The sequence below is a fragment of the Schistocerca serialis genome, chromosome 6, assembly GCF_023864345.2.
Source record: "Schistocerca serialis cubense isolate TAMUIC-IGC-003099 chromosome 6, iqSchSeri2.2, whole genome shotgun sequence".
Taxonomy (NCBI): Eukaryota; Metazoa; Arthropoda; class Insecta; order Orthoptera; family Acrididae; genus Schistocerca; species Schistocerca serialis.
Genome location: NC_064643.1, coordinates 85,707,711 through 85,723,536, shown reverse-complemented (window position 1 = coordinate 85,723,536; position 15,826 = coordinate 85,707,711). Strand labels below are relative to the sequence as shown.

At 42.9% G+C, this 15,826-nt stretch overlaps 1 protein-coding gene across 1 annotated transcript in view; it reads right to left on the bottom strand.

The window, feature by feature from the left end:
* LOC126484095 (UDP-glycosyltransferase UGT5-like) overlaps positions 1-15,826 on the bottom strand; it is a 181,023-nt gene that overhangs the window by 146,265 nt on the left and 18,932 nt on the right. The window contains exon 2 of the mRNA XM_050107470.1: positions 4,510-4,765. Within this exon, the coding sequence (XP_049963427.1) occupies positions 4,510-4,752 (243 nt within the window). The 5' untranslated portion in view covers positions 4,753-4,765. The remainder of the gene's footprint in view (positions 1-4,509; positions 4,766-15,826) is intronic.

The following is a 15,826-nucleotide window of genomic DNA, read 5'->3' as shown; positions in this document are numbered from 1 at the left end:
CAATTTAAATGATTGACACTGCAAGTTCACAGGTTAATGTAAGCGCGAGATAAGCCATTTCAAAAGTGAAATGCTTGTACATTAATAACCGTGCGCAAACGTGCATGTATTGTGTTGTACATGTGCCTGATGTCAGGTTACGGGATGGAGTTCCATGTCTATTGCACCTTGTTGGTCAATCCAGGGGCGGTTCCTGCTTTTTGTGGATGAAGCTGGAGTTGTAGTCCGACGAAGTGCTCTACTGGAGACCGACCAAGGCAACACATCGACACTCTGGGTTACAAAAGTGGTATGCGGGCGAGCATTATCCTGTTGCAAAACACCCCCTGTAATGCTGTTTATGAATGACAGCACAACAGATTGAATCACTAGACGGATGTACAAATTTGCAGTCAGGGTCTGTGGGATACCCACGAAAGTGCTCCTGCTGTCATATGACATCACAACCCACATCATAACTCGAGGTGTAGGTCCAGTGTGTCTAGTATGCAGAGAGGTTGGTGGTAGGCCTTCAACATGGTTGCTCCTAACCAACACACGGCCATCACTGGCATCGAGGCAGAACCAGCTTTCATCATAAAACACAACAGACCTCCACCCCTTCCTCCAAAGAGTTCTCACTCGACACCACTGAAGTCCCAAATGGCAGTGGTTTGGGGTCAGTGGAATGTTCGCTACAGGATGGCTATTCAGAGCTGTCCTTGAAGTAACCTATTTGTAACAGTTCCTTGTATCACTGTGGTGCCAACTCCTCCTCAAATTGTGTTGCAGACGTAGTACCACATGCCGGAGCCATAAACCAAACAAGGTGGTCTTCCCTCTTGGCAGGGCCACGTGGCCGTCTGGAGTCCAGTGTTCTTGCGACCGTACATTCTAGTGAACACTGCTGCCAGCAGTCACGTACAGTGGCTGCATTTCTGTCAGTTCTTCCTGGTGTATCACAGAAGGAACATCCAGCTTCTCGTAGCCCTACTACACGACCTCGTTCATGCTCACTCAGTTTTTGATGATGGCGTCTATGTCGTCTTAAGGGATTCTTTACTGACATCAACTCACCACGTCCGACCTCAACGGTAACTAACGCTCACGACCGTTGCAGCGCGTATTTAAAACGCAAAGCTGATTTGCATCTTCATAGTGGCGCTACTAGCGCCATTCTTATGGGACTGGCACGACATTTGAACAATCATCATCTACCTACCAACTTCTGTTTGTGTCGCTCAACTCTTCCTTGATATTGTGGTTTTTTCCGTCAGTATATGTTCCTTGCTCCGTGTATCATTCGTTATGTTGCTTCCACATTAACAGACTCTCTTAATTTTGTCTAACAAGCTGGTAACCAAATTTTACGTGAAGTTTGTCGTTAATCTCATTTTTGTATAATCTAGATACTTTCGTCACCTTTTGGTCCACTCAAGTTGAATATTCTGTACAGAGGAGATAGTTCACTCTTTTCAACAGTCTTCTAAATTACCCTCATTTTTCAGACAGGACAGCAGTGCCATCAGCCAGTATTACGCTTTTATATCCTTTCACCTTGACTTTAATACGACTTATGAACCTACACTACTGGCCATTAAAATTGCTACACCACGAAGATGACGTGATACAGACGCGAAATTTAACCGACAGGAAGAAGATGCTGTGATATGCAAATGACTACCTTTTCAGAGTATTCACACAAGGTTGGCGCCGGTGGCGACACCTACAACGTGTTGACATAAGGAAAGTTTCCAACCGATTTCTCATACACAAACAGCAGTTGACCTGCGTTGCCTGGTGATACGTTGTTGTGACGCCTCGTGTATGGAGGAGAAATGCCTACCATCATGTTTCTTACTTTGATAAAGGTCGGATTGTAGCCAATCGCGATTGCGATTTACCGTATCGCGACATTCCTGCTCGCGTTGGTCGAGATCCAATGACTCTTAGCAGAATATGGAATCGGCGAGTTCAGGAGGGTAATACCGAACGCCGTGCTGGATCCCAACGGCCTCGTATCACTAGCAGTCGAGATGACATCATCTTATCTTCATGGCTGTGACGGATCGTGCAGCCACGTCTCGATCCCTGAGTCAACAGATGGGGACGTTTGCAAGACAACAACCATCTGCACCAACAGTTCGACGACGTTTGCAGCAGCACGGACTATCAGCTCGGAGACCATGGCTGCAGTTACCCTTGACGCTGCATCACAGACAGGAGCGCCTACGATGGTGTACTCAACGACGAATCTGGGTGCACGAATGGCAGAACGTCATTTTTTCGGATGAATCCAGGTTCTGTTTACAGCATCATGATGGTCGCATCCGTGTTTGGCGACATCGCGGTGAATGCACATTGGAAGCGTGTATTCGTCATCGCCATACTGGCGTATCACCCGGCGTGATGGTATAGGGTGTCATTGGTTACACGTCTCAGTAAACTCTCGTTCGCATTGATGGCACTTTGAACAGTGGACGTTACATTTCAGATGTGTTACGACCTGTGGCTCTACTCTTCATTCGATCTCTGCAAAACCCTACATTTCAGCAGGATAATGCACGACTGCATGTTGCAGGTCCTGTACGGGCCTTTCTAGATACAGAAAATGTTCGACTGCTGCCCTGGCCAGCACATTCTACAGATCTCGCACCAATTGAAAACGTCTCGCCAATGGTGGCCGAGTAACTGGCTCGTCACAATACACCAGTCACTACTCCTGATGAACTGTGGTATCGTGTTGGAGCTGCATGGGCAGCTGTACCTGTACACACCATCCAAGTCCTGTTTGACTCAATGCCCAGGCGTATCAAGGCCGTTATTACGGCCAGAGGTGATTGGTCTGGGTACTGATTTCTCAGGATCTACGTACCCAAATTGCGTGAAAATGTAATCACATGTCAGTTCTAGTATGATATATTTGTCCAATGAATACCCGTTTATCATCTGCATTTCTTCTTGGTGTAGCAATTTTAATGGCCAGTAGTGTAGTTTCTATTTCCTTTATGGCTTATTCAGTATACAGGTAGAACGTTAGAGGAGAATGACTGCATTCCGAGCACTGCTTTTTTTCTCCCATTCTTACTGCTCCCTCTTCATTCTTAACATACTGGGCACCATCCATCTTTCTCTATTGTGTATAACCTTTTTCTGTAGATTTCAGACATCTGTCACCACATTAAATTGTCGAGCGCTTTCGATGGGTGGACAAATCCTATGAAATACCTTCATTTTCTCATGTTTTGCTTACATTAGCAGCTGTTAATGTCGGAGCTGTCTGGCGCTTTCTCATTTTTAAAGCCAGATTAACGGCCTTCTAACAGATCCTTAATTTTATTTTCCATTGTTTTGTCCATTATTCTGGTCCGCGAGTTAGAAGCCTGAGCTGTCGAGCTGATCCTGACGTAATTGTCGCATTTATCTTCTTTTAGTATCTTCGGGATTGTGTGGGAAGTGCGAAGGTGTCTGCAGTCTCTCACACATTTTACACAGTAACTTGAATAATAATATCTGATGTTATGTTGCCAATAAGGACAGGTCCACTGCCGTTGCGCCTGCATGTGCGTCGGTTCAGTTTCTGATTCAACACTACGCCGCCGACTTCACAAGTCGCTATACAGAGCACTCAGTGCTAAATTCTTACAATGGGGTGCAGTTGACATAAGATAAGCTCTTACCAGATATATAAGAGCAACCCAGCGTGTGTTTTACCTCGAAATATTGATTGAACACGTATCCCTCCCCTGTCCCTTCTTTTCAACTCATAGCTTAGCTTGCCATTACAACTCGTCATATTGCCACAAGCACATCTACAGTGTTTTGAAGACGGCTTCCAGCCCAACGTCTTTCACCTGAAAATATCGTTACAATTCCTTTTTATGGACAGAGATATTATCATTATCCTAGAAAATTCTCTCCCCAAAGGGAGAAGGCCAATATGTAGATGAGACTGGGGCAATTTAACGAAAGAACAAGATGACTAATCACTTTGTCTAATTTAACGAGAGGAATAATGTGGCTAATTACTTAACTCCATACTTGTAGGTGGCGTAACCACGTGGATACTAGTAACGCTCCACATGGTAAGGCAGTAACTATTCAACAGTGAAACCGCTGACGCCAGTTCAGAGTGTGTAAGATAACTGCCATGTACACTGATTAACATATTATAATTTTCAATACAATCAACATAAGCTCTTATGAATAACTGATAAGACATTTGTTTCTTTTATTACAGATGATTAAACAGACAATATGCACTTTGCAGTCACATTTTATTCATGTATTATTCTCGATAATCCTACTACAATACTCAAAAACTTTTGAGGCAGCCGACTGAGGCAGGTTGACCGCGGAGGCGCTACCTCTTAATCACAGGGTTCCCCAACAGGTTCCCTGCATGAGAGTCAGTCACATTGACCACTCAGCTACAAACATGCACGTATGCTGTTAAATGCCAATAAAAATTTTAAAATATTTTACTGGTGTAGTATACCATTTTGTAAAAACCTGCAGCGAGACACTCACCCCCTTGAGGTGCGGCCATTCGTCCCTGTGCAGCGCTATGTCGTGGTAGTTCCGCAGAGGTGTCTTCCTGGGGAAGTAGCTGAGCACCGTCACGTTGTGGCCCTTCTCCGCCAGCGCCGACAATAGACGGTCGAACATGACGAAGTGACTGGGGGCCGAGAACCAGAGGGGCGCCAGGATGTTGGCACCCTGCGAGCCCAGCCCACCCAGCAGGACGGCGGCGAACAGCGAAAGGTGGCGCATGGCGGGCTCCCACCTGCAACGAACGCAAAACAGTTGCTGTACAATCCATCGTAACACATAATTCCATGTTCCTCAGCAGGAACAGTGAATCTACGTGTTAGCCACGCCAAGTGAATGGTGTTTCTTGTGCTCCACATTTCAGATTGTTCCTACGCGATATGGTGACACTGAAGCATTCGCCTTTGGCACGATACTAAAAATGTTGTGTGTGAAATCTTATGGGACTTAACTGCTAAGGTCATCAGTCCCTAAGCTTACACACTACTTCAGCTAAATTATCCTAAGGACAAATACATACACCCATGCCCGAGGGAGGACTCGAACCTCCGCCGGGACCAGCCGCACAGTCTGTGACTGCAGCGCCTCAGACCGCTCGGCTTATCCCGCGCGGCATGATACTGTAAAAGGGGATACAAAACCAATCAAGCGCAAAATCCACGCAGTTTGCACGCATAGTTAGTTACATTTAAGTCTTTAGACTTACTTCCAGTATTTTTTTTTTTGTCTTTGAGTAAAATCATGCATGTCAGATAAAATCGTTTCGGAAACTTTGTTCCAAAAACTTGAAATAAAATGTAAACATTTTCTCTTGTTGATTTTATCATGGCTCATGGTACACCATAGTTGTCACTGTGCTGGCTTCAGATAGTGCCACTTTCCCATGCACAGTATACTTTGAGTATGCATGAGGCGGACAGTTTACAAACTTAGCCATTTCAGAAATGCTTCCACCCTTGGCCTGAAAACCGTGTTCATACCCTTTTGGACATCAGATAAATCGTTCCAGTTCCACATTACAACAATTGCACTCTTTCCGTGTCCACCGATATGCTTCATATACCCTCCACTGCTAGTGCTGCCACCTCCTGTGTGGACGTTGACGTCCAACACGTGTGGTGGTCACATTAATGTGACGAGGCCCACCCGGATAGCCACGCGGTCTAACGCGCTGCTTCCCGAGCGGGAAGGCGTTCTGGTCCTCAGCACGAATTCGCTCATCAGGTTAGTGTTGAGGTCCAGCCTGTGGATGGTTTTCAAGGCGGTTTTCCAGCTACCTCGGCGAATGTGGGCTGGTTCCCCTTATTCCACCTCAGTTACACTGTATTGCCAATTGCTGTGCAAACACTGTATCCACATACACGTACATCATAATTACACTCCTGGAAATGGAAAAAAGAACACATTGACACCGGTGTGTCAGACCCACCATACTTGCTCCGGACACTGCGAGAGGGCTGTACAAGCAATGATCACACGCACGGCACAGCGGACACACCAGGAACCGCGGTGTTGGCTGTCGAATGGCGCTAGCTGCGCAGCATTTGTGCACCGCCGCCGTCAGTGTCAGCCAGTTTGCCGTGGCATACGGAGCTCCATCGCAGTCTTTAACACTGGTAGCATGCCGCGACAGCGTGGACGTGAACCGTATGTGCAGTTGGCGGACTTTGAGCGAGGGCGTATAGTGGGCATGCGGGAGGCCGGGTGGACGTACCGCCGAATTGCTCAACACGTGGGGCGTGAGGTCTCCACAGTACATCGATGTTGTCGCCAGTGGTCGGCGGAATGTGCACGTGCCCGTCGACCTGGGACCGGACCGCAGCGACGCACGGATGCACGCCAAGACCACAGGATCCTACGCAGTGCCGTAGGGGACCGCACCGCCACTTCCCAGCAAATTAGGGACACTGTTGCTCCTGGGGTATCGGCGAGGACCATTCGCAACCGTCTCCATGAAGCTGGGCTACGGTCCCGCACACCGTTAGGCCGTCTTCCGCTCACGCCCCAACATCGTGCAGCCCGCCTCCAGTGGTGTCGCAACAGGCGTGAATGGAGGGACGAATGGAGACGTGTCGTCTTCAGCGATGAGAGTCGCTTCTGCCTTGGTGCCAATGATGGTCGTATGCGTGTTTGGCGCCGTGCAGGTGAGCGCCACAATCAGGACTGCATACGACCGAGGCACACAGGGCCAACACCCGGCTTCATGGTGTGGGGAGCGATCTCCTACACTGGCCGTACACCACTGGTGATCGTCGAGGGGACACTGAATAGTGCACGGTACATCCAAACCGTCATCGAACCCATCGTTCTACCATTCCTAGACCGGCAAGGGAACTTGCTGTTCCATCAGGACAATGCACGTCCGCATGTATCCCGTGCCACCCAACGTGCTCTAGAAGGTGTAAGTCAACTACCCTGGCCAGCAAGATCTCCGGATCTGTCCCCCATTGAGCATGTTTGGGACTGGATGAAGTGTCGTCTCACGCGGTCTGCACGTCCACCACGAACGCTGGTCCAACTGAGGCGCCAGGTGGAAATGGCATGGCAAGCCGTTCCACAGGACTACATCCAGCATCTCTACGATCGTCTCCATGGGAGAATAGCAGCCTGCATTGCTGCGAAAGGTGGATATACACCGTACTAGTGCCGACATTGTGCATGCTCTGTTGCCTGTGTCTATGTGCCTGTGGTTCTGTCAGTGTGATCATGTGATGTATCTGACCCCAGGAATGTGTCAATAAAGTTTCCCCTTCCTGGGACAATGAATTCACGGTGTTCTTATTTCAATTTCCAGGAGTGTATTTCACCATGCAAACATCTGGGGTTACACTCATCTGGTACGAGATGTTCCTGGGGAGTCCACTTGGGGCCGAACCGCACAGTAACCCTGGGTTCAGTGTGGGATGGCAGTGGGGTGGGTGGACTGCTGTGGCCCATTGTGGGGTTGAGAACCAGTGAGGGCTACAGCGGAACAAAGCCTCTTCGTCGTTTCTAGGTTCTCAGTTTAATACATACATACATACAATGTGTGGTGCATCCAGAACTTACGTTCCAATGAACTAACTAAGAAAGAAATATTGATTAGAATATTTTCATACCAAGTGAGGTGGTGCAGTGGTTAGCAAATGCATCTGGGAGGACGACAGTTCAAACCTGAGTCCGGCCATCCTGATTTAGGCTTTCCGTGATTTCTCTAAATCACTTCAGGCAAATGCCGGCATGGTTCTTTTGAAAGGGTATGGCCAACATCCTTGCCTAATCCGATGGGATTGACGACCTAACTGTATGACCCCTCCCTCCAAATCAACTAACCAACCAATATTCACATAGATTCACTGACTACTTCCCAATGGTCACCATATTGTTGAGGCATTTGTCATAATGTTGCACCATCAGTTGTATGTCCACATCATAGGAGCCCATCGCCAATGTTTAGAGCCATAAAGCCACTTTAATATGCATCTCAGTGTTGTTGTAGAAAGATTTTCTTGACAGAAAACGCTTCATGAGATGGAAGAGAAGAAAATCACTTGGAGAAAGATCTGGGCTGTAGGATGGATGGATGGTCCAATATCTCATATCCTAACTGATTCAATACATTTCATGTGGAGTTGGCTGTATGGGGTCTTGCATTATCATGCACAGGAATACTGTCACTTGTCTATATCCCATGTCTCTTGTTCTGGTTCAACCTCCTCAGATTTTTCAATGTCTGACAATACCGATCACCATTTACGGTCTCCCATTGCTGTAAAAAATCGCACAGGACACAGGTCGAACTCTGAAGAGAGTGGATGTAATTTTTTCACAGTGTATGCCTGCTTGAATTTGGTCTTCACAGGTGAACAAGTTTTCTTTCTGGTCTGGCATGTGACACCCATGTTTCATCACCAGTGACAATATAGTTGAGAAGCTCATCACCTTTCTCTGCGTACCACTGTATGAATGTCAGTGCTGTGGTCAGATGTTTAGTTTTATCATCACCTGTTCGTTTCCTTGGCACGCATATTGCACACATTTTACATCAACCAAGCCACCAGGAGACAGTTTTGTGCAGTTGTGAGCAAGATATCTGGAGGGACACAAATGAATTACAGACATTGGCTGCGAGTGGGCATTGATCTAAATCAATGGGGTAAGTTTAAAGTTTGTGCTGGACCAGGATTTGAGCCCTGGTCTGCTGCTTACATGTCCAAAAGAACAGACACCACATAAATATATACATCTTGGGGGAATTGAAGAGAGCTCTGAAATTGTCAAGTGCCAGTTCTGCAAATTGCTCACTGCATACTTTCCATTAGTTCTGGTGTCACCAGTGACTGTCAACCACTACAGTCCTTGTCATGAATATTGGTTCGTCGTTCAATAAATTGCCTGCACCATCATCTGACCATACTGTTGCTCATACAATCGTGTCCATACATGTGGCGCAATCGGAAATGGGCATCAGCTGTAAGTTGGTTCCGACCATGCAAACATCTGAGAACTGCACTAATGTTGCAGTTTGTGGGAGACAATATCAGAGTAGTCATTTTATCCTAGCACTGTGCAGTTACCACTGCCGTCACAAGACAAATTTCACTTCATTATTCCCACACACCTCCTCTTTACTCCTGCCCATGCACATTCCTGTCCGACAACTCTTGCAATTTCTGGACCCAATTAGAACTTAGTTTCTGGATGAACCTCATATTTGTTCACAATAAACATCAGTTTCATGCCACTGAAACACTGCTTTTCATAATCTGCATTTTTTCCATCCCCCAAAATGTATAAACTAATAACCCTTGAGGAAAAAATTAATAGGATCTTTTTTGTAGGGAACTTAATGCATTGTAATATTTTACTGGGAAATATTTTTGCTAGATGCTGTGGTTTCTGAGACATTCAGGAGAATCCTCAAGAAGCCACCTTTACGCACATCCCCATCCCTATGCTCCCACACTACTAGTCAGGATTTTTAGTATCTTGATCATGACGAAACTACACCAACTTTTTCCCCCACATTCAAAGTTCTTTGGTCTTCTCCGACAGGGCTATTTACTACCGATACCACACTTTGTTCAAATGGTTCAAATGCCTCTAAGCACTATGGGACTTAACGTCTGAAGTCATCAGCCCGTAGACTTTCAACTACTGAACTAACCTAAGGACATCACACGCATACATGCCCGAGGCAGGATTCGAACCTGCTACCATAGCAGTCGCGTGTTTCCGGACTGAAGCACCTAGAACCGCTCGGCCACAGTGGCCGGCCACATTTTGTTAAATTGCTGTGAGAAGTAATAATAACATACAATCAGATTAAGTTATAGGCCATATTGTGTAACTTCAGTGATGACGAGATGATAAAATCTTGTACTCTCTCTAGCCATGTACGCTTAACAATTGAAATGCCAACACTATCATATTCAGTAAGAAGGGTGAACCAGAAATTACTAAATGCATCTGTAGCTGACAATATGCATGACTTACCCATCAAAGTGATTCTCATTCTATTCTCCAAGTGATACATAATTCAATACGAGACTACGACACAAAATACAGAATTACCTTTATTTCATCTCTGTCTGTGTACGTCTTTTCACACAGCATACCATATAATGGAAACCATTGCTTTGTTATCATTTAAGAGTGATTTCATTTAGCCACTTAACATGAGCAAGTGACTGAGCCGTGTGTCAGAAACAACAAGATTTCATATTTATTGAAATGCAATACTCTAGAGCAGTTGCAAATAAGATGCCTTCAGCTTTTCTTTTACTTCCACAGTTGTTGCTTGTTTACCTGATGCCAATTAGCAACACCCATCTTGAATTCTTAAATGGACTGTTGAAGAGGTCCTACACAATACCAAACAGTCTGTCTTTGTTTTGCTGATTTAACACCTATTTTGTGAATTAGTGATGCCAAAGACCTACACTAGTTTGTACCTTCATTTCTGCACCACAATTATGAAGTTCTTCCTGAAAATGTAATGATTTTGGGGGAGACAAAAGTGAAGGTACAAACCAAACTATGTCTATGGCATGGAATTTTTTTTCTTCTGATTGCTTTTAAAACTTTATCCATTATGATGAAGAATAGGCATGGCGAAGCACAACTGCCTTGTTGGATTCTTCTCTTTGTTTTCTACCAACCTGGCATCCAAAATTGAATCTGCATACAGCTCTTAGTTTCAACCCATAATTACCCAACTTGTGTGATGATTGATAATTTTATCAAGAACTTACTGATGCTACAGACATTTCCATATGTGCCTATGCAGTATATGGCCACAGATTTTCTCTATATCCAGAAAAAAAATGTTTTATTTTGCTCCTAGTAAATTTCAAGGAAAATTCTTGAGGAAAAATGAGGTCGGTAGTTAATCTTTGAGATCAGAAACTACACTGCTGCTATTTAAATGTAGATTCAACAGCTTTCTTTATTTTATCCAGAGTGGTGGACTCACACAGTTTCAGTCCATGGATGTTAAAGTTACATGTCTGCTATTGGTGTACTAATTCCTGCACTCTTTTTAAATAATAGAATGATGTTTCCTGTTCTAATGGTTAGGAATTGGATTTCCTTTACATGTATTAGAGCTCTGTACTGCTACTTAGTGATGCAAAATGCCTAGGCATTTATAAGTTGGGCCAAATGCCCAGCATAAATGTCTGGGCAAACACCCAAAACTCATAAAAGCCTAGGCATTTATGCATTTTAAATGCTGAATTGATAAGCAGTACTTACAAAAAAAAATTTAAACTGATATTCTGTATTGGACAAGGTGTTTTGCAACACTGCTTCTGTAGTGGTTTGGTAACCAAGCTGAAAAAGCTGCTTGAGGGTTAGGGAAGTGTTATTAGGGGAAATAAATTGGACTGTAAACATACATAACTGTACATTTTTAATTAGGTAAGCTCTTTGGATAGTACATAATAAAAAAAATAAAACAAAACATAAGTTTCAAATTAATTCTTAATTAAAGTATAGTTCATATTAAATAGGAAGCCTGAAGGTAGTATTTTTACTTATACTATACTAGTGTAAAAAATTAAGAGTAAAAAAATTTAACCATAATGATTTTAATTAGGGATGAGTCATGTGCTGATTCTGATTCCATGAGTCCAAGAATTGCCCCAATTCTCTAGGAATTGACTAGTATCAAAATTCAACAATTCCACCTCCATGGGCATTGATTCTTTGTTATTAAATCTTTTTTATGTTAGTGTTCTCATTTTATCTTGTCAACAGTGTAGTCATACCAAAGCAGATAAAGAAAGGAGTAGAATAGAAAACTACAGACTGTCTCAAATGTTGCTGCATCTGAAAATAAAGAATTTTTTTTTGTTTTTTCACTGTAGACAGTTTAACGTTTAAGAATACCATTATTATCACGAAATGCATGCCACCTGTTTAATACATTCGGTAATAATTCTGCTGTCAATAATCATTCTTTGGTAGCAATCAGAGATTTGAGACAAATTGTAAACTGTATTACATCATAAAGTTATGACCTAAGGACAATGTTTTCTAATTTTTTTATACTGTCTTATCACTACATAGCTGTTCATGCGGTGTTTGTGTGGATGGTGTGCACATGCAAGAGACAGACAGAAAAATAGAGAGAGAGAGAGAGAGAGAGAGAGAGAGAGAGAGAGAGAGAGAGAGAGAGAGAGAGAGAGAGAGAGTGGTTGAGGGAGTGAGGGGGGGGGGGGCCGGGCAAGGGAGGGAGAAGAGTAGAACTGGTAAAAATAAAAAGCCTTTCCTTGGTACAGCAAGTTGGAATGTTACTAAAAAATGTGCTTCTCTCTTCTTTCCTTTCATTCTTCGCAATAAAGGCACTGAATGACATACATATGTTTAAATGTAAACATTTACTAACCTCTAATGTCTGGAGTATTGTCCCAGCCCTTATTTTAATTGGTAAACTACACATTCTAGCAGTAAAAACTTTAAAAACTAATTTTTTTTAATAAATGCCCAGAGTTTGGGCATTTGCTCGACCCACATCACTACAGGTACTGGTGCAAGATCTCTCCAAGTGATCTGATCTTTTCTACGTATCCAAACGGGTCAACATATTTGCTTTTGTACTGTCAGAATCATGTATTTTAATGCTAACAGGTGTGCCATCTTAATTACTATTTAACAAAGTATCATTCCCATTATATATCAATAACAATCACAATTTCTTTGAGCTCCTGTAATATTTGGTTCTTATCACATGTCACCTGAGTTACAGGCATTCTCGAATGCGCAACATGCTTAGGTTAAGGACAACACCATTACATATACAGGACAAACACTTGAGAATGACTCATGACTGAGTCAAAACTGGTAGTTAGAAAAAGACTACATCATAATTACCAATAAGAGCATTTAATTTCAAAAAAACATACAATGAACAGTTGCAGAAGAAGTATAGAGAAAAAAAGCTTTATTCAGATTAGGAAATTACACATGGCCTTTAGATGCATAAAGCATTTCCCCAAAATATATTCTCCAGACATGAAAATTGCTCACTGGATACAATTGACTGACAGTGACATTAAAGATTGACTGTCAGATCGTAGCAGACATTTTAGAGTGGAAATTTCTGATCTTAAAAACCAGGTTTTGGATGACACTGACAAAATCTCTGGCCGCAATACCACCATTAATAACTGCAACACAAGGCAGTATGGAAATTTCTGTGGTGCAATCAGCTTCATAATTATCATTTCAACTGGTACTTTGATACATGAGTGACACTTTTGCTCTGAAAGTTAAATTTTGTTTTTTTTGTCACAGGTCAAAATTTTAATTCGAGCTCACACGAAGTCTTACCAACAATCGTTCTTCCCGCGAACCATTTGCTACTGGACAGGAAAACGAGGAAGGATAGTGGCACAAAAAGCACCCTCCGCCACACACCGTAAGATTGCTTCCAGAGTAGAGATGTAGGATTGTTGCGTTAGGTACATTTTTTGTGTTTCAGACGTAGTTCAAATCGAACAATGGAAACTCAAGGTTGGAATATCAACAATATAAGGAAAAGATAGAATATCTGCTTACCATAAAGATGACACATTAAGTTGCAGGCAGGAACAATGAAGAGAGACTTACACATTAGCTTTTGGCCAAAGCCTTCATCAGAAAGGGACACACACACACACACACACACACACACACACACACACACACACTTTCACCTCACGCGCACATCACCAAGCTGCCCGAGATGGTGGTCATGTGTGTGTGAGGTGTGCTTACTTGTATGAATGTGTGTGTGTGTGTGTGTGTGTGTGTGTGTGTGTGTGTGTGTGTGTCCTTTCCTGAAAAAAGCTTTGACTGACAGCCAATCTGTAAATATCTTTTTGTTGTGCTTTTCTGCAACCTAATATGCCATCTTTATGGTAAGTAGCAATCTATCTTTTCCTTATACTGTTAACATTATCAATCTGTGACATGAAATCTTTAGCTGAATAACCACAGGCCTGAAGAAAATGCAGATCCTTCACTTAAGTCATTACACTAACTTAATCAATTCAGATTTTGAAGAACTGAATTAATGGATCATTTCTATGAAAATATATAAATGTTCCATTTTGTGTTAGCTGAGAAACACAGTTTAAAGAAATGAGATGAAGTTACAGGAGAAAAAACTCTCTGCAACTTTGTACAAGCAAGAGATTTAGTGCTACCACAGGAAACCTGAATTGAGTCAAAGCTGCAGTGGAGATCTAAGACAAAATATTTGCCTCTTACGGGCAACACGCTAATTTTTTTTTTAGCAATGTAAGTACTGTTAACAAATTATTTGCTACATCAGTAACCTTTCTCTTATTTTAACAGAATCTATGGAGGCTGTCCAGTATCGTTGCTGACCTTGCACACCTTGATGAAACCAAAAATCTGAACCCAAACTTTTCTTCTGAGGTCAATGCTATTTCTTCACTGTGCTGCTGTGTAGTTGGGATGCTCCTGTAGCAAACTGAAACTCTGAGTAAGTGAGATGTGCTGGAGTAACATAACTTGTAACTCACTGTCCACAAGAGTCAGGTATCTGGATACAATTCCCATCTGATGCACAGCGTTACTGTTTTGCATATAATCATCACACCATATACTTCACTAACAACTACAAAAATACCCTGTCCATAAAAAATTTGGAACTTATCTCTAGTTATATGTAGTTCTACCAATATGCAGGTGATGCTAGCAATTTCTAATGGCATGGAATCCATTACATGTGAAGTACTGCACTCAACATGTACGTGTTACTCACAAACACCAATTCAAGCATGGTCTAAGGCAAACTCACCCTCTTCAAGAGCATCTTAGTGTGGCTCAATTTGTGTAATGTAGACTGATGTAAAAATATAACCATCCACTGATGCTTTATCAAACATTTATTACTTGCAATCAACATGCATTGGCATGTACTGTGACTGCTTCCCCTATAAGCACTCTTACTGGTGTTTCTAAACCTACAATGTTCACTGTCTGTGTGCTGTAGCATGAGCTTAACAGAAAGATTTGTGTTGCACCACTGCTTCTGTATCACACACCAAGGAGAAGATCCTCAATGTTATGGATGCACACATGTTAATATGGCGTTGTCCACACGTTGTTGCTTATGGCAGTTAATTTTGATGATAGCAATTTTTGCATGAATTTATATTCAAACATCTCATCCTTGACATGGTACCTGTGAGAAGGCCTCTGCCTGAAATATGCTAAAGATGGAATGCCCCACATGAGTCTTGCCTCTTAAGCAATTAGTGTACCAGGCAGGAAAGCCTCAAGCCCATATATATAGACATATAAAAGTATTTCAGTTACTGAGGTAACAGAAATATGCAGCCTCCAATTATGCGACACCACCAATATTATAGTCAATTTGACACCAAACTGTTTTAAATATGAAGGAAAACTTCAGATTAGCATCCTGCTGAGATTATTAGAAAAAGGAACAAGCTGGTATATGGTAAGAATGAAACACAGGATGGGTTGTGTCCTCACAAATAATTCATCCCAGTATTAACCTTAATGTGTTTATGGAAACTACAGAAAATCTAATCCTGGTTCACCGGAGTGGGATTTGGACCTCATTGTTGCTGACCACTGCACCAGCTTGCTCGCTCCAAAATATTTCATTCATCTAAGTGAAATAGTGTTATTCAAGTGTCAAACTGGAGTAGTTCTCCTCTTGGCCATATTCACTATCATTTCTTCTGCATAAACTATTTCCTGAACAGAGGGAAATACCAGTCACAGAAATCTACACGAATACTCACAGACAGAATTCATCCACAAAACCACTGTT